The sequence below is a fragment of the Mastomys coucha genome, unplaced genomic scaffold (genome assembly GCF_008632895.1).
Source record: "Mastomys coucha isolate ucsf_1 unplaced genomic scaffold, UCSF_Mcou_1 pScaffold1, whole genome shotgun sequence".
Taxonomy (NCBI): Eukaryota; Metazoa; Chordata; class Mammalia; order Rodentia; family Muridae; genus Mastomys; species Mastomys coucha.
In genome coordinates this window covers 52769859-52793308 of record NW_022196891.1, presented here as the reverse complement: position 1 = coordinate 52793308, position 23450 = coordinate 52769859, and the positions used below count along the sequence as shown (strand labels likewise).

Here is a 23450-nt window from a genome sequence, read left to right as displayed (position 1 = left end):
TTTAACCTAGGTTTTACTATGTAGTCCTGGCTGCTCTGAAACTCACGAGGTAGACCAGATTGGCCTAGGTAGACCAGATTGGCCTAGAACTCACGGAGATCTACCTGTTTCTGCCTCCTGAGTGCTGGGAATAAGGCCATGAGCCACTGAGCTGGGAATTATTTTATTATTCAAATCACTGCAAAATTAAAACATTAAACCCTGCACTCATCTTGATAAGGACTGCAAGCATATCTGGAAGGCACATTTTCAGTATAAAACTGCAACTGATGCTATACTCTGTGGTCTCCCTCCCCTCTGCTAGGCCGCTGTTTCCTAAAGGGAAAGAATGCCGAGACAGGCCTGGGGCTGAGGCTGCTCACCTGGGGAGCGAAATGCTGATGCTGCAGCTCCGATCAAAGGACTGGTACTCAGCTAATTTCTTCCAGAACTCACACTTACAGTTTCTGTTGTAAACAGAATTTACAACACTGTGTCTGCTATCTTGTTTATGTTAAAAGTCTGATAGTTGTGGTTTCGTTTTGCCTTTTACTAGATAAACACACTGCACCCTAAGTAAAGTACACCTTGATACATCTACTTGGTGTCGTTTCTCTTTGCTCCCCACCCGCTTATTTTAACAGGTCCATTTCGTCTCTAGTCCAGGACAATCCACTATCGTGTAGGGTCTGCGGGCGGACACTACAATACTCAATACAATACTCAATCAATGCCTTAGGAAACTTTTAAATGGAACTGTCCCCATCAAGTGACTGTGTGGAGTAGAAATTGGCATGCACAAAATGATGCCTATAAAAAAAAGTGAGAGAGCTCTGCTTTTAGAAGTGGATTTAAAGGCCACCTGCCTATCCTTCCCCTACCCCGTCACTGGACACACCAATCTGGGGACTGCAGAGTACATGAATACTCATTTTAGAGAAGAGTTTTACATCTTCTCACTGAAGGGTGATATGCTCAAATACTAGTAAACATTTCTTCCTCAAAACATCCTGGCAATCTCGGAACAAAGTAAAATTCATATGAGGACTGACTGCATGGGAAATATTGAGAAGTCACTAAGAAACGATCTGCAGGGGAAAGCTGCTTCCACAGTGCTCCACCTCCAAGAAAAATCAGAAGACAAACACACAGGGTTTTGGCGCTGAGCATCTGTTTTCACACCTGGCTTTCATCAACTTGCAATATTTTTAATGGAATAATGCCAATCATACAGGTGCCTTAACACATTAGCCCAGACTTTTACAATGACTCCTTAATGAGGAGAAATACGTGAGGGAAAATAGAAAATTAAACATAGTGGCATGACACCTTTACTTACATGAGTATTTTAAATATTGACAATGACTTAATGTAAGGAATATCAAATATGAGTCCTTTCTATCAATGACTATAAAAGGTGTTTAGGACAAGGGATTCAAATCTTCTGACACTCCCCCAATACTTCTATGCAAACATTTAATCCCTGCAAGCTAGTAAGCCTTTGTTTCCACAAAGGTCCTCGGCTATCCTCAGGTCTCATTCTCCCCCTTCCTTCTCCCCTCACTTCCTGTGCTCCAGTCCTTCTCAGATAGCCTGCCTGTGTATTCACCGCCCCTCCCCCCCCCCAGGCACACCCTGTGGAGCACAGCCTGCCTGTGTATTCACCCCAACCCCAGGCACACCCTGTGGAGCACAGCCTGCCTGTGTATTCACCCCCCAGGCACACCCTGTGGAGCAAGAGTACACTTAGTCTTGCCCAGGCATGTCAGTGGCAATGGTGGTCTGTTTCTTTGAGACCCTGAACTTATTTCTAATACTTAGAATTTAAAAATGGAATAAAATCAACATGAAATTATAAATATCAGGTTCTAAAATTCCCTGTTTGCAAAGCATAAACAGCAACAGAAATAGGACAAATTTAAGAAATGGGAAAAACCTATATGAGGCAAATTCTAAAGACTTCTGAATATGTAAAATTAGATTATCAAATTGGAAGATGAAATTTTTCTTGGATAGAGTTCAGTGCAACTCCAGTATAAATAATACGAGCTATTTTATGGAGTAAAATGGTGACACCTAAGTTTGTATTTTAAAAAGGCAAGAACATCCAAGAAAACACTTAAAAGAGAAACTACGAAAGAGAAATAACTGTCCCAGATAGTCAAGTCTGCTATGAAGACTTTTAATTAAAATAGTGTATACAAATATGAGACCAGGAGAGCTCCAAAGTGTCCAGAACTAGATACAAATGCACGTGGAATACAGTAAATGTGTGTGGTGGCTTCTAGGTCCCATGTTAATCAATAGTGCTGGCTAGACTAGGTAGACATTGGGGAAAGATATGAAAGTAAATCTCTCAAACTATATATCCAAAGATCTAAATGTAGACCATGAAACCATACAAGCACTAAAAGAGAACATGGATTCCCTTTAAGTGTTCTGTAAGAAAGGCTTGTTCCTCTAGTGTCTTTTTTGGAGATGCTCTCATTATGAAGACCTAACTGGCCTGAGATTTGCTATGTAGACAAGACTGGCCTCGAACTCACAGAGATCTGCCTTTTTCTGTCTCCTGAGTGCTGGGATTAAAAGCATGTGCTTCCATGCTCAGCAAGAAGAAGCTTTTGAAAACTATAATTTAAGATTCAGGGCAATAAAAATTCTGTTAAGTTGGCTATCTAGCAATTAAAAAAAATTTTCACTTATACAGCAAAAAGTAAAATAAATAAAAACAAGGGGAGAACATCTGCTTCATATACCACAAAGGTTAATATTCCTAATATAGAGAGAATATGTCAAAATGGAAACATCAAAAGAATAAACTTGATAGGATTGTGTGGACGATTTACTGAAAAATGGACATAAACTGTCTCTCAAATATATACACATATGATGAGATTAATACTTCATTTATGGAAATATGCAAACTTGAATACCTCTGAGGCCAGTTCTCTGTCAAAGGTAAAATTTTAAAATATAAAAGTACAATCTATTGGCAATCATTTAAAAATACAACACATGATGCATTCACAGGGTTGTAGAGAGCAGGCACACTCATGTACTGCTGGGAAAATGTAGACTAGGAAACTCCTCTAGAAGGATATTTGACAACATCTACCAAAGATACATATGCATGTACATTTTGACCCACTAATTCCACTTCCAGAACTCTACTCTGAACAATAGGGGGATACATATGCATTAGGTTGATAACTGCCAAATATTGGAAACAACATACATGCCCATTCGTAGGAGATAGGGCTTTGAATAAAGTATGTTACATGCACAAAGAATAAGACTGAATAACTTATGTATGAATAAAAGAGAAATCACTCAGAGAAATGAGATGGAGTAACTCATAGAATATGTTACGTGAATTGCAAGAGAATATTTTTTAAAATCTTAAAAATTATTATGTATATGATATGTAGTGTGTGTGTGTCAGAGTCCCTAAAATATACCTTACATATAAGAAGGAAGATGGTCGATGATAAGTGTCTGTTTGCAAGCCCAGTGACCTGAGTTTGATTTCCAGGACTCAAATGGTGGAAGGAGGGGAGAACCAATTCTTAATAGTTGTCTTCTGACCGCAACATGCGGTGCTGTGGCATATGTGCACCCAAATACACACAATATAATTTCTCTAAAACATAATTTATGGACTAGAGAAATGACTCAGAAGTTAAAAGGACAAACTACTTTTGTAGAGGACCCAAGTTTGGTTCCAGCATCCACATCAGGCAGCCTGCAGCTGACTATAATTACTGCAGCTCTAGAGTGAGCTGACACCTGTGTCATCTGTGGACACCTGCATACATACATGCACGCACACACACATATACACACTTTTAAATAAATCTGAAATATGTTAATAAAGTAAGAAGGAACATATGGACATACATTGTCTACGGTTGTTTCTACTGGGGTGTGATAAAGACTATGACTAGAAGCAACTTTGCTGAAGGAAGTCAGAGCAGAACCACAGGCAGGAACCATAATGGAACAGTGCTTACCGGCTTGTTCTTTTTTCTTTTTTTCTTTTTTTCTTGGTTTTTCAAGACAGGGTTTCTCTGTGTAGCCCTGGCTGTCCTGGAACTCACCCTGTAGACCAGGCTGGCCTCGAACTCAGAGATCCGCCTGCCTCTGCCTCCCGAGTGCTGGGGTTGTGGCTTGTTCTTTATGGCACACCCTGCTTGCTTTTCCTATATAATCTAGGACAACTTGTCTAGGGAATAGCACCGCCCACAGTGGGCTGTATCCTTCCACATCAATCTTAGTCAAGGAAATGGCCTGCAGCTGATGTGGTGGCATACACATTTAATTCTAGCTCTCAGGAGGCAAGGGCAGGAAATATCTGTGAGCCAGCCTGGTTTACATTATGAATTCCAGGACAGACAGGACTATATAGACATATCCTGTCTCAAACAAAAACAAAAACACAAAAACAAACAACAAAACGAACCAAAACAACAAACCTCCTAAAATTAATCAACATAACTGACCCTGTGTCAAACTGACATACAAAACATCACTATTAAGTAAACTATAGCCTTTCCTTTCATGTTTATCCCCAATATCTCATGTCAGTATCACAATATAAAACAGAGCATAATTTAATTTATTTAAAATTTTCAACACTTCAAAAGTTCAATCTTGTGGGAAATATTAAAAAGATCACCCCTTAATCTCTCCTGGCCCGCGGGCCACATTCTAGCTCTGGTGCTAGTACTGGCTGGCCACATCACTATGTCTCGGCAGGCTCCTGCTACTTTCTCCCAGCTAGCAAGTTCATCTTGCTTACATGCAATGCCCCACACACCCCACAGTCAGTCATCTAGCATTTAATTACCCAGTAGAAACATGACTGTTAAGGCTTAATTATCTAATCAGGTTTATATATCAATAAGATCACAATTTACAAGATGCCAATACAATAATTTCAGAGCCAAATGATAAAGATAATGCTTTAACCCAATTATTTTAACCTTATGAAAACCTTAGCTACTTGTGGCTGTTTAAAACTATGTGGAATCAGGACATCTTCCTGTTCGTCTGCTTCCATGTTGATTTCTCTTTCTCTGACCTCCAACCTCCTCATGCCTCAACTTATAGCTCCGCCTCCCCATTCCTGTTCAGTCACAGACCTGTCACTGCCCTAATGTGATTGGACAGAGAAAATGCTGCAACACAATCTCCTTAAAATAATCAACATCTCAAATGAAAAATTAATTAATAAAGCAAGGGGGCAGGGATACTGGAAAGATGGCTCACTAGTTATGAGACTGGATGGTCTTTTACATGACTCAAGTTCATTTCCCAGAACAACAAGGAGGCTCACAACCCCCTGGAACTTAAGTTCCAGGTTATCTGATGCCCTCTTCTGGCCTCTGCAGCCACCAGGCATGCATGTGGTGAATGCATACATACATGCAGGCTACATACATACATAAAAGATAATAAAAAAATTAATAAAATATCTAACATCTTTTAAAAATTCTTCAGCTGTGGGTTCCTATAAAACAAAATGTAGGTTACATACTTCTTATCTAAGAAGGAATAATCTGGGTGCAGTAACAATCAAATCAAAGCAAGCAAGCAACCAACCAAAAAAACCCAAACAACTCTAACAGTATAAAAAACTCAGTATCCAACATTTGGGACTCATGAACTTCTGAGCTACAAACAGCTTGGATAATCATTCTGCTCTGGCTCTGCCACACACACACACAGTTTGTCTTGTAAGTTCAGGCTGATCTCATGCCATACCTCTCACTGTCCTTGATGGTCATCCCCCAGTCCTGGAATCTCTAAGGTTCCCCACAGCAACTAAAGCTGTACCTTCACCAATGGCTTCCTGGCCACTCGGCAGGTACTTTGACCCAGCCACATGGCTCCAAGCCTTAACTATTCTCCATGACCTCTTTATGCCTTCAAAGTCTGCACTAGGTGGGAGACCTGTACCACGCATCCAGCCTGAGTAAGATAGGCTTTGCTTCCCTCTGTGTGCTAAATACTTCCCAGAAGATTTGGCCTCAACGATTCTGGTGTCTTAATAATCACAGCTGTTTTTTCAGCCTCAGCTAATTGGCATCTATTGTCCCAGGAACAAAAAGGATTCACTTTAGTGTACTGGTCTCTTGTTAATCATAGCTGACCAGAAAACACAGATTTTTAATTCAAATTTTCCGATTAATGATCCTGATAGTCTTTGCTTCCCTCTGAAACTTCACAATCAAGGCTTCCTTTATTTCCTCTCAACACTTTTATCTTCCAAGGTCCCACAAAATAGTTTATCATGCTTTGAGCACTCAATGGCTTCCACAACCCCAAATCCCAAACATTCCCATAGGCTCCCCAAAACAAAAGGCTCACATCTGTAACAGCAATATCCACCCTTGCCGTCAACTTCTGTCCTAATTGTCTTTCTATTGCTATGATAAATAAACCACAGCCAACGACCAAAAACAACCTGGGGAGGAAAGTATCTTTTTAAAAAAAACTTAGCATACAATGTAGCTCTTTATAGGAAAATCTATGTGTGCCTGTTCTCTCACATACAAATACATAAATACAGAATAATGATTATTCTCCTTATGATATTTACTCCTACATGTGTTTGTCAACATATATGATAATGTGTTTGTTTCAATACTCACTTATAATCATTATTTTCTAAAAAAAGATTTAAGATTAATTTTTAGAATTATTTTTAATTATGTCTGTCTCTGTGTGGGTATGGACATATAAGTACAGGAGCCTGCCGAGGTTGGAGGATTTAGATCCCCTGGAGTTGGAGTTGCAGGTGGCTGTGAATCACCTAACGTAAGTACTGAACAGAATTTGTGTCCTGTAAGAGTAGCCCCTGGTCGTACCTACTGAGCCATCTCTCTAGCCCCTCTGAAACTTTTTTAAGTAACAAAGCCAACACAACAGTGGATGTACTCAACTGAGCTGACAATACTGACAAGCACACATCTTTGCCACTCTGACAGCCCGTCACAACAAAGTTAACTGAGACTACGATGCTTCTCAATTTCAAGATGTTAAAACATAAAGGAAAAACTTCATCTTCCAGTTGATTAAATGTGGTAGTTTGACATACTGCTGCTATTACAGTTCCAGGATCCAGTTCAACTCTGATTATCTACAGCATCTCTGGATGCATATTAGCCATGTCTTTGAAAACTGCTTTTATAAATGTGTAAGGGAATTTGAGAATCTGAAAACAGTAAACCATTTGCAGATATTTGGTAAGCTTACAATCTATACACTTATGGCATATTTACTTCAGTATTTCATGTCCAAGAAAAACCTGCATTTGTAATAGAGGGAAGGGCAGTCTCTTATTTCTTTGGGAGTGTGTTTCTTTACGGGATGCTCCTGGAAGGAAAATGCACCATGTCACTAAAACTAGAAAATGGGGCACAGCCAGGCAGTGGTGGTGCACGCCTTTAATCCCAGCACTTGGGAGGCAAAGACAGGTGGATTTCTGAGTTTGAGGCCAGCCTGGTCTCCAGAGTGAGTTCCAGGACAACCAGGGCTACACAGAGGAACCATGCCTCAAAAATAAAAACAAAAAAAACCAAAACAACAACAACAACAACAAAACAACAACAACAAAAAAAGAAAATGGGGCACTTGATGTGTATGTACTGGAATACTGAAAAAGGGATGCTAAATCTAAACTAAAACTTACCTCTTAAGGAAAAATTGATGAAAAATCAAAAGAACTGGGAAACTATCCTAATTCTACTTCCTGACCTTTCCTCGTGGCTGTAATGAGATCATGAAGCCAAGTCTGCTTTAGGCCAAGTAATTCATGTGTCTTCCTCATCCCAGCCTACAGCTGTATGTTTATATACAAAGTGATTTATAGGTACTTTCAAATTAAATTATTTGTACTCTGAAACCTTTAAGGAAAATAGTTTCTTTGGGAAGATGCAGCACATTTATCTTACAGTTTTTCATATATTCTTCTAATTGCACCATGTAGTCTAGTCTCGCCAAGGATATAAAACCTATAGTTGGGAGAGACATTTAAAGAAAAAAGAAAATGAAAAATATTTTGAAAAAATACCAAATGGCATAGAAAAGTGCTCACTACATAACATTAAATGAAAAAACTGTACCAAATCTATACGGCTGGTTTCTGGTTCTAAGTAGAATTGAAGAAAACGAATCAGGGTAGTTTCTCATTATGGCATTTTTTTTGGTTGAGGGAGGGATGTCATGTATGTGTGGAGGCCAGGGGGTGACAGATGTGCTCCCTGAGCACTCCCGGAGCAGGGCCTCTATTCAATCCACAGCCTGATGACTCTGCTAACTTAGTCAGCTTACTCTCAGGATTGCCCTGTCTCTGCTCTCCCAAGTGCTGTGATTACAGGCAGGCTGCCATGCATATTGGGCACTTACAAGGGTCTGGGGACTCAAATTCCAGTTGTTTTGCCTGTGTGGCAAGTGCTTTATCCACTGAGCCATCTCTCTAGCATTTTTTAAAAGATTTATTTATTTATTGTTATATGTAAGTACACTGTAGCTGTCTTCAGACGCACCAGACAAGAGCATCAGATCTCATTACGGATGGTTGCTGGGATTTGAACTCAGGACCTTTGATAAAGCAGTCAGTGCTCTTACCCGCTGAGCCATGTCACCAGCCCCCCTCTCTAGCATTTTTTAAAGTTGGGTTAATAGACAAGATTGTAGTTATAAAGACATGTACGACTCATGGAAGCAAAAAGGAAGTAAACTAAAGCAGAGGGTTACTGGGAGGAATCAGCTGCGTCTTGCTGCTGCTTCTCTGGCACACTGGTGTCTCTATGCAAGGGCTTTGACAGAGCTTAGTGCAAGTGGAATACACGTGTGATGAAGATAAAATCTGCAAGGCGTCTGGACAAGGAGTAGCTGTTCTCCCACAGGCTGTGCTGAGAGTACACAAGAGTCTCAAGCCATCTTTAAACATTTGCTGTTTGAAGAGATGCAGAAGGGGTGTGCCTCAAACAACAAATTGTACAGACAACAGTGCTGGCAACTCATGCCTAGAATCCAAGCTCTCAGGAGGCTGAGGCAGGGGGATCATTGTGAGTTGAGGTGAAGCTAGACTGCATAGTGAGTTCCAGACCAGCCTGGGAAATACAGGAAGATCCAGTTACAACCAAACCAAACCAAACCAAACCAAACCAAACCAAACCAAAACAAACAAAAAACAAAAAAACCTGCAAACCCCACAAACTAACAACAATAATAAAAGAAAAAATATCAAATCTTCACCCCTACAAGACCAAAATTTAGGAATAATGTGAGGTAATTATTCCTAAACAAATTTAGGAGTAATGTTAGGAATAATGCTGGGGAGCATGGAATGTATGGAGAAGTCTTAAAGGTAATCAGAGTTATACACAGAGTTATCCTATAACTTAGCAATTCTACTTCAAGAATACATTCCAAAAAAAAAAGAGTATAAATGTATGTCCACACACACCAGTGTTCTCAGCTGCTTTACTCATAATTAACAAAACACTGAAGGGAAAAAAGAAACCCTAACTGTCCAACAACAAGGAAGGGAACAAACTGTAGCATGTGCATATGATGGAATATTACCGAGCAATAAAAAATAAAGAATAAATAAAATAAATAAAGAAAAATAAAGAAAGAATAAATACATGTAACAACAGGGATGACTCTCATAAATATTGAGTGTAATAATCCAGATCCAACGCCTATATATTGTACACTGTAGATTGAATATTATTATACCTATACTATATATTGTATACTGTAGACTAAGTACTATTACAGCTATACTATAGATGGTATACTGTAGACTGAGTACTATTACAGCTGCACTAGCTGGTTTTGTGTGTCAACTTGACACAGGCTGGAGTTATCACAGAGAAGGGAGCTTCAGTTGGGGAAGTGCCTCCATGAGATCCAGCTGTGGGGCATTTTCTCAATTAGTGATCAAGGGGGTAGGGCCCCTTGTGGGTGGTGCCATCCCTGGGCTGGAAGTCTTGGGTTCTATAAGAGAGCAGGCTGAGCAAGCCAGGGGAAGCAAGCCAGTAAGGAACATCTCTCCATGGCCTCTGCGTCAGCTCCTGCTTCCTGACCTGCTTGAGTTCCAGTCCTGACTTCCTTTGGTGATGAACAGCAATGTGGAAGTAAGCTGAATAAACCCTTTCCTCCCCAACTTGCTTCTTGGTCATAATGTTTGTGCAGGAATAGAAACCCTGACTAATACACAGCTATACTATAGATTGTATACTATAGACTGAGTACTATTATACCTATACTATAGATGGTATGCTGTAGACTGAGTACTATTTTAAAGATTCAGATTTCACAAAGAGCAAGAAGTAATGAGTGGTGATAGAAATCAGAATAACAGCCATTTCAGAGTGGTACAGGAAGTGTGGATCTTAACAGGAAGTAGCTTAAGAGAATGAATCTTCCAGTTCAGGAAATGCTGTCATTTGATGTAAGTGGTAGTTACAAGGGAGGTGCATGTTCATGTATGTGCATGTGTGTGCACAGTGAGCATAAACCTTAGGGTTTCTGTACAATGTAGCTTGCTGAACTTGCTTTATGTTTCAGTAATTTTAAAGGAAGGAAAAGCAGTTATATGCAAAAGAAGAGATTGCAATGTATTCAAACTCTGCAGAGGTAAGGTCCTTAGGATAGCTCCAGGGACTCTCCATCAACAGGACAGAGAAAGTAGTATGTGCACATTACAGGGCTGATGTGGTAACTAAGAGACAGTGGACATAAAACACTGGGCACATGTAAACCTGGGCAAACATTCAGCAGTGTCTCCAATGGTTTATTTACTATACTGTAGTTTTCTCACATTTTTGAAACCTTTTACAATAAATAGCAGTAAGGTGTTCAATGAAAGCACACTAGGCTTCTACGTATCTAAGCAAAATGTGTCTTTTTTGATCTGTTTCAGCCATTATTCAGGTGACACCACATAGAATCTCACGCTTTCACTGGCCCATTTATTGTCTTAATACTACTTTATAACAAATCTGAGAACATCTACCAATAAATCTTTGACATCCAAATGTCTTTTAATATTGCCCTGCTTGGTCTGGTTGTCAACATGATATAATTGAGAGTCATCTGGGAAAGAGAAACCTCCATCTTACTGGCCTTCGGTTCATGTCTGTGAAAGATTGTCTTGACTAAGGCAAGGTGCCGAGAGCCCAGCCAACTGTGAGTGGGGTCATCCCTGGGTAGGTGGCCCTTGGCTGGATAAGAAAGCCAGGTGACACAGTCATCAGCATTCCTTCATGGCCTCTGTTCTAGTCCTTGCTGGAGTTCCATTCCTGCCTCCTCAGTGATGGATCGGGGCTGGAAGTTCAAGCTCACATAAACCCTTTCCTCTCTAAGCTGACTCACTGTGTCTTACTAGAGCAACAAAAGTATCTGTATCATGTATCTGCGGAGTAGTTTCAAGAACTGAAAAGATGAGTCAAGAAGAAGAGTACATACAAGTGTACCTTCATACACACAAACACACACACAGACACAGACACACATACACACAGACACACACAAACCATTTACACCAGTATCCTAAAACCAAATATGACACTATCACAACTTCAAGAGTGGAAGCAAAAGTCACAAGTAAGCAAGAAGAAACAAAATATCACACACTAACAGATGAAAAAATCACAAAGGCTCTTTCTTAGAAAAAAATATTAGTTCCAACCTCACCAATTCCACAGAATCCAGCCAGTGTAGTTCAGTAAAAGAATTGATGAGACAGACTGAAGAGTTAAATGACCGGAATACACAGGACAGACCCAACACAGCTCTAATTATCTCATTCCAGGCACAGGAAAGGTTATTCTTCAGAAGGTTGATAACAGCAGCCTGCCTGTGCTGCCTGCCTGTGCTGCCTGTGCTGCCTGTGCTGCCTGTGCTGGGTTGATACCAAGATCTATGGCCAAGCAAACAGTCCTAATAAAATTGATTTTCTTTTTTGGCAACCAATAAGCCAGTCAATAATAATATTGTTTAAGAAAGATTGAGTCATGAGGGAGGTGAACCTTTATTTCCATTTATTACACTTGCATTGTCTGTATTTGAAAAGCGCTGTTCGTAAGGAAACAAAAAGAAAAACGACAGTGAGAAAGCCCTTTTGAGACCCAAGCACAGAAGCCCTCTGACTCGGAGGAGTAGTATTAAGCCTGTTACCAACTCCAACTGACAGAGCCAAACCATTCCCAATACCAGGGGCTAGAGAGATCAGATTATAATCGTCAAGAACAAAGCCAGAGCAACATAGAATGCCCACACGAATGCAGGGAGCAAGGAAAACCCTGTGCCAGGCAGCATGCCACCCTAACCCATCCGTCCTAACAACCCACATGGAACCTCAGCTGCACTAAAGCTGGTGTCAGTCCACACAGGGAAGGGATGGAGACTATCTGCCATGTGCTATCCCAACAACAGAACTGGCAGAAACCTCAGACGGTGCCTAACATGGGGACACTTTCCTTTAAAGTACCCTTGAGGGCTAGAGAGATGGCTCAGCAGTTAGGAGTACTGACTGCTCTTCCAGAGGTCCTGAGTTCAATTCCCAGCAACCACATGGTGGCTCACAACCATCTGTAATGGGATCTGATGCCCTCTTCTGGTGTGTCTGAAGACAGCTACAGTGTACTCACATAAAATCAATCAATTAATCAATCTTAACAAAAAGAAAAAGAAAAAAGAGAAACATTGTTTTTTGTTTTTGTTGTTTTGTTTGTTTTTTTTCCGAGACAGGGTTTCTCTGTGTAGCCCTGGCTGTCCTGGAACTCACTCTGTAGACCAGGCTGGCCTCAGAAATCCGCCTGCCTCTGCCTCCCAAGTGTTGGGATTAAAGGCGTGCACCACCACTGCCCAGCTTGGTTTTTTTTTTTAAAAAGAATACTGAAAGTATTTATAATTGCGTGTAGACAAGAATGCACTGGGCTTGTTTTAACTTAGTGAAAGTAAACCAAGGGTAAGAAGACAACTTCATACATATTTACAAAAAGAGAAGCAACACTGTAAAAAATTTCTGAATGAACAGTGAAGTCTTATCCAATGTTCAAACATTTGAATCCATGCTCACTAAGAACACAGCCTAGGGCTGGCAAGATGGCCTCAGTGGATAAGAGCACTGACTGCTCTTCAGAAGGTCCTGAGTTCGGATCCCAGAAACCACATGGTGGCTCACAACCACCTGTAATGAGATCTGACGCCCTCTTCTGCTGCGTCTTAAGTCAGCTTAAAAAAAAAAAAAAAAAAAAAAAAAAAAAAAAAAAAAAAAAAAAAAAAAAAAAAAAAAGAACATGGCCTAAGAACAGACAGAAGAACAGAGTAACAGGCTGGGAGGACAAGCCAGAAATAGACTGAGATGAGGCCAGAGACTAAGGTGAAGAAGACGCTGTAAGTCACTAAAGCACACATGGTGGTTTAGTATACATTATTACAACAACTGGCTAGGCAGCTGGACAAGATAAAAGCTCTATTAATGTGTACAAGCCATAGGGTAATTCTAGAGGGCTCAAAGAAGTCACAAAAGGGAGAAAGTTCCTGGAAGAAGCATGAGGGACAGTTGTAACATGTCATATGTACATTAAACTTTGTCTTAAGATACATAAAATGTTTAATCTCTTAAAGTTACATAAAATGTTTATAATTCTTTTAACATTATCAATCTAATAATAAATTAAGTAAAAGACATGAACAAAAGGTTCATAAAAGTGTAATATAATATAAAATTTAAAATATACCAAAAGAGTTGTGTGGTGGTGCACACCTTTAATCCCAGCATAGGGAGGTAAGGGCCAGCCTGATCTATAGAGCGAGTTCCAGGACAGCCAAGGCTACACAAAGAAACCATGTCTTGGCCCCTCTACTCGCCAAAAAAAAAACCCCCAAACAAACAGAAACAACAACAACAAAAACCCCACTTGGCAGCATGGTGTGGGGGAGTTATGGCATAGCGCCTACAGAGAACGATTTAGAGAGTGCTCAAAGTTACATGTGAGAACTTACATATTGGATAACCAAAAGATTGCGACTGGAGAGTGACTTAACAGGCTGGGGTATTTGTTGAGTTGGCAGAGGTCTTGAGCTAGATTTTTGTGCACACACATACCATACCTCACAATGATCAGTAACTCCAGTTCTAGGGGATCGAATGCTCTCTGAGGACACCAGGCACATACTTTGTACATATATGTGTATATATATATGCAGGCAAAATACTGTCTAAAGTTAGAAGCAATAAGACTGTCCACCAACTGATGAGTGGATAAAGAAAATACTGGGTGCTCACTCATATACTAGTAATCTAGCTATAAAAATTAATGAGGTCAAGGCTGGAGAGATGGCTGAGTGGCTAAGAGCATTGGCTGCTCTTCCAGAGGTCCTGAGTTCAATTCCCAGCAACCACATGATAGCTCATAACCATCTTTAGTGAAATCTGGTGCCCTCTTCTGGTCTTCAGGCATACATGCAGGAGACTACTGTATACATAATAAATAAATCTTTAAAAAAAAAGATGAATGAGGTTCTGTGGTGTGTTCCACCAGAAACACAGCTTGAGAATATGTGTAAGAAAGAAACAAAATAGGAAAGTGCCTACCTCATGATTCTGCTTGCATGAAATACCCGAGAGAGAAAAGCAGGTTAGTAGGACAGAGACTGGGGCTGGAAGAGGGCAGAAGTTAACTGCTTAACTGCTGCAGGGTCCCCACTGCATGAAGACAACATTGTGGAACTCTATAGCAGGGGCTCTAGTGACGTATGCCTTAAGACATCTAATCACATACACTTTATGAGAATTTTACATCAGTTGTATGTGTGTGTGTGTGTGTTTTAAAGCTCCTTTGTAGGGCCTGCAGAGCTAGCTCATGGGCTGCTCTTCCAGAGGACCCAGATTGGATTCCCAAACTCACAACCCTCAACTGAGAGGATCCAATATCCTCTTCTGGCCTCTGTGGCATTGTACACACATGATGCACAGATATACATACAGGAAAAACACCCATACACATACAATAAAAATTAATGAATCTTAATTAAAAAGAAGAGCAAGCTCCTTTCAACCGTACTCTTACCTGACAATTAATGCCGGCTTCGTACTGCAGCAAGACTTTCACCAGCTCCTTATGCCCTCGGTCACATGCCCAGTGGAGCAGCGCTCTACCCTACAAGCAGTAAACAGCAAAGGCACTTGTTAATCTATGTGTAGGCCACACAGAGCTCACGAGCTAAGAAAGATGGGAAAACTGATAGGTAAAACTGTAGATCAAGTATTCTCAGGATGCTATAAGATGCTCTATGGGAAAGCAATAGACAAGCAGTGGAAGCCCTGAGCTCTTATCACACACCAGCCTGTAACTATGTTGGTTTAATCACTCTCCTTACCTGAATAAGGAAAAATGGTAATACAAACAACAAAATCAGTAATATGAGTTGGGCGTCGAAATGGCTTAGCCCATAAAGATGCCTGTTACAAGCCTGATGACCTGAGTTCCATTTCCAGGAAGAGACTGCTGCCAGCTGTTCTTTGATCTTCATGCAGGTACACATGTGTGCACATACTTGCACAAATATACAAAATGTAATCAAAATATGTGCTGAGTGAATAACCTTAAGCCATGTCTTTAGTCACATGACATACTTTTGACTTTTAGCTATCAAAGACTTACAGTTACTATTAATGTGTTATTTGGTTTTTGACTGTCAGAAATTCTTGGTGTACGTAATAAATGAGGCCTACTTTCCTTCCAAAGTTGCTGAGCTCTTCTGAACAAGTGGGTGATGGACAATATAACTCCTCTGAGGTTGGCAGTGGCTCCTCATAAAGAATAAGATGCTTTTCCACACTGTAGAAAAGGTTTAAATATATATAAAAGTTGGGACAAGGGAGACCTTAAAATGCAGCCTCCAAGGTAAGTTTTCTACAGCTGCCTACACTGCTTTTTATCGTTTAGTCTCTGGATACATGCATTGGTTCAACGGGTTGAGTAAATGGCTATGACAGCGCTCCTTGCCGCTTCCCTTTGTACTGTTTTTACTTGCTTGACTGACTTTATTTATCTGTGAGTTTCTGCTTTCTTACACAAAAACCTAAAAAGGATCTTGCACACATTAAAAACTATAAAAGAGGGAAACAGAAGTTAGAAAATGTGGTGGGTGTGATTTCAGCCTTGTGTGGTGGCACACGCCTTTAGTTTCCACACAAGGGAGGCAGAGGCAGGCTGACCTCTGTCAACCTGTCTACATTGTGAGCTCCAGGACAGAGAGGACTACACAGAGACCCTGCCTCAAAAAAATACACACACAAAAAAACCGAAAAACAACCCCCCCCCAGAAAACCCCAAACAAACAGATAAAAGCTTATCATCTTTAGTCTAATTTAAGTATTTAGAGACTAGGTACTAAGTTCAATTATTAATAAGACTTACTGCATAATCAAGGTAAATGAAATGCTTACATATGTACATGAGAACTATATCACCGTTAGAAAACTTAGTACTGCATACTTACACAAGATGTATAGATAATTCCTACTTCTCGAGCAGGCTCCTGATCTTCCTTAGGTCTCACCCAATCATGCTTCACCAACTAATGCTGAACTATGAATCCTTCACTGTTCCAATGGGAGAGCAGGTGAGCAACACATCTCACCGTTAATGGGGTTATATTTTAAGTTTGTCACATGTGGTGCCAAAATTTACTTTAGAGGAGACACCTGTGACCGGAGTCAGGGGTGATTCTCCCTTTGGATGCGTGCTCCTGAAGGATGGAGCACAGTTGACTTTAAGAAGGATGTTGCACTTGCAGACATTTGCCCTCCGCTTTTTAACACATATTCTGACCTGCACTGCAATTAATTTTTGTAACACATTATTTTAATGGTACACTAATTAACCTTGAATTAGAATAAATTCTCTGACAATGACTTTCTGTAGAAGTGCTAGAGAGAGATCCACATTAAGACCACCTAGTGATTAATACTTTATGCAATGTTAAAAAGTTCAGAAACAAGAACAGGAGCAAACATTTGCCAAAACAAAGCAGGCTTGGGATTTCACCTCCACGCAGAATTAGATGAGTAAGGGTCAGGACAGTGGGAAAGCGTCTTTCCTCCCTCAGATTATCATTTCTGAAAGCATGCCCTCATTTAAGATAATTCCCCCCAGTAAGAACATAGCCAGTAATGCAGAGCTGCAGCCTCACGTAGGACGACAGGCTTGGGGGCAACACCGTGGTTAACACCGTGGTTTCCTCCCTTTTTGGTTAGCATCCTCCATAGGCCACCAGGATGCAGCTACTGCATCATTGTAGGTACAAGAAGTGAGCTACATTTGCTCAAAAACTTCTTCTAAATTTGTGTGAGTAATATACAAATCTTTGAGCTAAGTGTATTTCTTGCTACTACAAAATATGTCTTTGTTTCTAGTTCTAAAATCCTACTGGAAAATTACGTTGGTAGTATCTAGGAGATGAGGAGATTATTATTGAAAAGGATTCTGCTAGACCCTCAGAACACTACAAGCACTGTCTGGAGAGCTCTGGGTAAATTCTGTAATTCAAATGCAGTAAATGCAGGGAGGGAAAGTTCTCATCTATTAAGCATGGTGTTAGCATGTCCTCTCTTAGACAGACAAATGACTCTAAAGTGCTTTGAAAGTGCACAGCAGCAACTAACCTATTAAGTGGTATTACTTTTATATCTTCTAGAAAACAGAAAGTAGGTCTTAATATTGTAAATGCCTCTTTGATATCTTTAATTGTCCTAAGCTATATAGAATGTTTAAATGAGGCTTTTCTCCTATACACCACAAAATTAAGTGCAGATACTTATTATGAGTATTCTTATGGTATTTGGAGATCATATACAAAGTATATGTACCCTGTCTACATAGAGAAAAAAAACACATAGATTTAAAAAAAAAAGAAAAGAACAGGTTGAAGCTGCTATAAAAGTTTTTGAGAGTTCTCCCCTTGCCACTATATCAAATGTGTGTGTGCGCGCGCGCGTGTGTGTATGTGTGTGTGTGTGTGTGTGTGTGTGTGTGTGTGTGTGTGTACCATATAATCAGCAGATGACATACTATAAAGAAGACAGAATCATGTGATCCAACTGACATAAGGCCTGCAGCCAACTGCTACAAAGAGTGGGGGTGTCCTGAGAGGTCCGACTTCTGTCAGACATGGCCCCCGAATGTGGGCCTGAACAGGAATATGCTCACGGTAAACTGGAACTTTCACACTATAGACTGTGGAAATCAAAGAAACACCATTAGAAACTGTCCATCGGAAGCTGCTGCAGGCGGGCTGAGACTCCATGGGTTGGAGATCTAGCTGGCCAAGCAGTTTCCTTCACAGCTGTATCGATAAAAGGTGTCAGATGGGGACTTGCTGCATTTATGTAGCTGTAGGAGCTGAGGAGTTCCCAGAGTCCCCAAAAATCAGAAATGTCATTGAAGAGCCCCTAGAATCACGCTGAGTCTTCTGACTCTTTCATGAAGAGAAGGTTCTTTTTTTTTTTTTTTAATTTTTGGCTTTTCTTTTCTTTTCTTTTCTCTTCTTTCTTTTCTTTTCTTTTATTTTAATTTTTAGTTTTTCAAGACAGGGTTTCTCTGTGTAGCCCTGGCTGGCCTCAAACTCAGAAATCCGCCTGCCTCTGCCTCCCAAGTGCTGGGATTAAAGGCGTGCACCACCACCGCCCAGCTGAAGAGAAGGTTTCTTAACTGCAGCATACTTGTCTGTACGTTTGTCCGTGAAAAAATACCATTAGGCTTAATAAAGAATACCATAAAGTACGTGAAAGCTTTGTTTTTCTGTAACCTTTAAATAAATGTTAACTATTAAGTTGTCATTAAATTTATTAATAAATTTGTTAAAACTAGTAATTATATTATTTTTAAAATAAAAACTTAATTTTTCTAAAAAATTAAAAGAAATAAAGTAGACTGGACTGAGTGTGTACAGAGTGTAGCTGAGGGAGATGGGTTCTGCGTGGAAGGTGGTGACGGCTGCATGGACTTACATAAAGATGGCAGCAATGGCATGTGTCCCTCACAGTCTATGAAATAAGGTGTCAAAGTTCATCAAATGTAAGCTACTTTGTTATCACCTGATTTAGCTTTAAGTATGAGTTTCTGATGTAATGTATGACTGTGGCAGTTTTACTAATGAAAATTATAGCCACTGATTTTTAAATGCCATTGTCTGTATCAATGCAAATATGCATTGGGGGTTAGCGATGCACTTCTCCATCAACATGGAAAACAGAAGTTCTTCCAACTTAGTACCTTATGTGTGGTTTTTCCTTCTTTTCCTTTCCAAATCTTAAATAAAATCATGCACTTAGCTTCAGTAAGAAGGCCACTTAAATCTTTACCTTTCTGCTGGGTCAACACTGTCAGTTTTATCATAGTTTTCAAGCTGTTTCTTGAGCCAAAATGTACATTACATTATGCTATTTGACACAGATTTAAAATAAAGCAAGGGAAAGTGATGGGGTCAACAGAAAGGTGACCTTCAAAATCTTCAAAAGAAGCAAGATATACAGAAAGTAGCTAATGATATCAATTATGGCTTCGGGGCTCAGAAGGGGAAGAACCGCGCTATAGGAGCAGCTTCAATGAGTACAGAGAACCAAGGCCCATGTGTGAGCATGCTGGCAGGCAGCTCATGGTAGACCCGCACTGAAAACATGCCCTCTGTGCTGGCTTGAATATGCTTGGCCTAGGAACTGGCATTATTTGGCCTTATAGGAGGAAGTGCGTCACTGTGGGCATGGGCTTTGAGACCTTCCTCTTAAGCACATGGGAGACAATCTTACAGCAGTCTTCAGATGAAGATGTAGAACTTTTAGCTCCTCCTGCACCATGCCTGCCTGGACGCTGCCATGCTCCCACCTTGATGATAATGGACTGAACCTCTGAACCCGGAAGCCAGCGTCCTTAAATGTCCTTATAAGACAGTCATGGTGTCTGTCCACAGCAGTAAAGCCCTAAGACACCCTCTAACTTTGTTAGCACATTACTACTGTGCTCTAAACTAAACTCAGTTACTGTAAAGATTTAAAATATTATCAAATGTCATCGGTAAGTATTATTAAGTGTTTATTTATGGAACTTAAAGAGAAGTAATATGCAAGACAAGGATTATATTATTTATGCCTATTCTTATAATAATCTGTTTATGCCATAAGTACACTTTACAAATTATTTACACCTTCTTTCCCCCTTGAAGGACATTTTCTTGAAGCTGGAGAGGTACTGCAGAGGTTAAGAGCACTTGGCTGCTCTTCCGGAAGACCCAAGTTTGGTTCCTAGTACACACACTCATTGGGAGTCCACGAGTGCTTGTAATTCCAGCTCCAGGGGATGCCTTTTCCTGTCCTTCGGAGACATCACTACACACACAGTGAGCACTCAACACAGACAGACAGACATAAACACACAAGTAAAAAAAGTCATAAATCTTTTGGGAAAACAAGATTTTCTTGGAATAACTGTGAGTGCTTAGTATGTATGACGAGCTGTAGCAACACGTCTCACACATACAGCCTGAGCCGGTATATAAAATGAAGTCTACCCTTCAGGTTTTCTCATATTCTCAAACTCCAAACATTTGTAGATATTAAAAGTATAGTAAAAGTTGTAATTTAATGTAAATGCCACTACATGTAACACCACGTTCCTATAAACTTAGGCTTTGAAACACCTGACAGAAATCTTCCTGAATAGAAGGAATAACTACAAGATCTTTTCTCTTATGTAAAGTACTATCTCCTAATTATGTCAACTAAAAAGACCATGTTACTTTCTCATATTAGAAATACATGTCTTGGGTGGTAAATATGATCACATTTTATTAAGCACATATGTAAAATTCTTTTTTTTGTTTTTTTTTGTTTTGTTTTTTGTTTTTTGTTTTTTCGAGACAGGGTTTCTCTGTGTTATCCTGGCTGTTCTGGTACTCACTCTGTAGACCAGGCTGGCCTTGAACTCAGAAATCCACCTGCCTCTGCCTCTCAAGCGCTGGGATTAAAGGCATGCGTTACCACCGCCCAGCTGTAAAATTCTTAAAAAATAAAAAAAAAAAATTCTTTGAAAAAAAATATTCCTTGGGCTGAAGGTGTAGCCCAATGCCTAAGGCCTCGATTCAACCACTCAGCAAAATAAAAAAAATAAAAATAAAAATAAGGAAACAAAGAAAATGTAGCTCTAGCTTTACTAAATTATTAGCAATTACACAGTAAATATGGATAAATATAGACCTATAGGTACTCAGGTAGCTTCACTGTACAAGACAAACATAGCTTATTTTAAAGGTATTTCATATATATTTTTCCTATATTATGATAGTCAGGTCTAAACATCTGCATCTTAGGTAAAATGATTAATATATTTAAAATAATTTAACAATTTATTGTGTCATTTTTAATGCATAAAATTCAAATTATGTATTCTTTTCACTATATGACTATAATGAAGTTTACATAGTTCATAGCAAATTTTACATGTAATAAATGTAATTTTTAGACACATAAGGGCAAGACTAAAATTGTTTGAACTTGTTAGGCAAGTATTTTCAATAAAAATAATAAAGATAATGTTATCTCCAGAAATCCTATACCATTTGTACAGAAATGCCTTAAATTCAAACATCAGAACCACGAACAGGCTTCCCTTTCACCACTAAACTTTCTTTCAACCAAGAAGCACAATTCTGAGGTCTATACGTTAGTATCATCATCACTAACCAAATGTTCTCCTTGTCAGTGCGTTAAAGGCCGTGAAGCACTACAATTTATTTCACTTAGGACGCCAAATATGATTCTGATTTTAAGCTCCAATTCCCCGTGTTCTTAAATTAATTCATAGGAATCCCTGACTGGTAATGAAGGGCTTGCCGTATTCAAAGCTCAGCCTGTGTTGTCATGGTTGAAAGAGCAGAAATCTGCTTGGAGTGATGAGAGAACCCAACTGAATTCTCGGCGTCTCAGTCTATGAATGTGTAAGCACTTCATCTGTTCATGGAAACACCGTGTTCTGGCAGGCCGGGGTCACAGCAGCTGCATGGCTAAGAAACCGGAAGAGCTGAGCCGCAACTCTGATCAAACACTGAACGGTCAAGTCATCAACAAAAATGTGACTGTAGAAGCTGTTTCTGTTCTAGGCACTTACTCCGACTACCCAATAATCATTGCAGTTGGATATGACCTTCACAACTCTTGAGGATGAAAGGAAGGGAGGGAGGGAGGGAGGGAGGGAGGGAGGGAGGGAGGGAGGGAGGGAGGGAGGGAGGGAGGGCTGGTACCGCACGCCCTGAGTGAGCTGAGCACCTGCACAGCTTCTCCCGCTTTACCGCTTTACCGGCTCCTCTCAGAGCTGAGAGCACTCGCTGGGCCTCACTCCTACCTGGCAGTTGTCTGCACTGGAAAGGCAAATGTTTGTCTCCAAATGTTAGCTCTTGCTTATGGGATAAGGACAAATCTAATTTATCCTGTCAATGTGGTAGAGTAAGAAGCAAAAGCGCACTGCGAACGCTTACTGATACTGCATAAAGTACTGTTCTTGAAAGATAAAAATACCAACAGCATCAAATGGCGCATGCATACTATTCAATGGAAATTGGATCTTGAAAAGCTGGTTTCTTCATTTATTTCTTCATTTTGCTATTGCTTTTCATTCATATTAAAAGTAACTAACAAGCTGAAAATTATTCAGTGCTTACCATGCTGGGTACAATTTACACGCACGTGCTAACTCACTAATACTCAGAGTGACCTGGAGGCAAACACTACTGTCTCCATCTATGATTAGGAAACTGAGGCAGAGGAAACTCAACATAGGTCATGGAGCTTGAAAGTGATAGAAATAGGGCGTGAATCCACATGGTCTAATGTGGATTCATGACTCACCATTAGTCATTCATTAGTTCATTAAATATTCAGGGAGTATGCTAAGAATTATGATAGAATTTCTCAAGCCATTTATACCTCTAGAAGAAGTGACCCACAAAAATGGGGAATGAATAATAAAGGAAAAGGTATGAAGGAAATCAAGGAAGTAAACAATGAAACAAAAAGTCACAGGACCCAGAAAACATCATGCCAGGCAAAGAGAGAAGAAAAATTTCCAAACAGTAAAAAGGAAAATGCCCAGGATGACATCCACACAACAGGTCAAGAGCAGCTTGGACAGGCTAGCTAGGAAGCAGGAAGGGGTACCCTAGGAGATATAGATCTAAGAGAAATGGGGACATAAATCTCTGTTGTGTCTGAGTGCACTGACAACTTTCTTTTGGGCAACTTGAGGAAAGAACTCATGATAGGAACAGAGAAAATGAAGGCAGTCGAAAAACAAATACAGAAGTAATCCTGACTTTAGAAACCAAAAGTTGCCCCATGGTAAGTAGGTATTACTCTGCACAGTTATACAGTCATTGATTAAGTTGCCCCATGG

The 23450-nt window shown here is 40.0% G+C and overlaps 1 protein-coding gene across 4 annotated transcripts in view; it reads right to left on the bottom strand.

Annotated features, from left to right (window-relative positions):
* The window catches only part of Acbd6 (acyl-CoA binding domain containing 6), a 142596-nt gene that overhangs the window by 46307 nt on the left and 72839 nt on the right, over nucleotides 1-23450 (bottom strand). For all 4 annotated transcript variants that reach the window (XM_031385276.1, XM_031385286.1, XM_031385303.1 and 1 more), the window contains one exon: nucleotides 15075-15164. In XM_031385276.1, the coding sequence (XP_031241136.1) occupies nucleotides 15075-15164 (90 nt within the window). The remainder of the gene's footprint in view (nucleotides 1-15074; nucleotides 15165-23450) is intronic.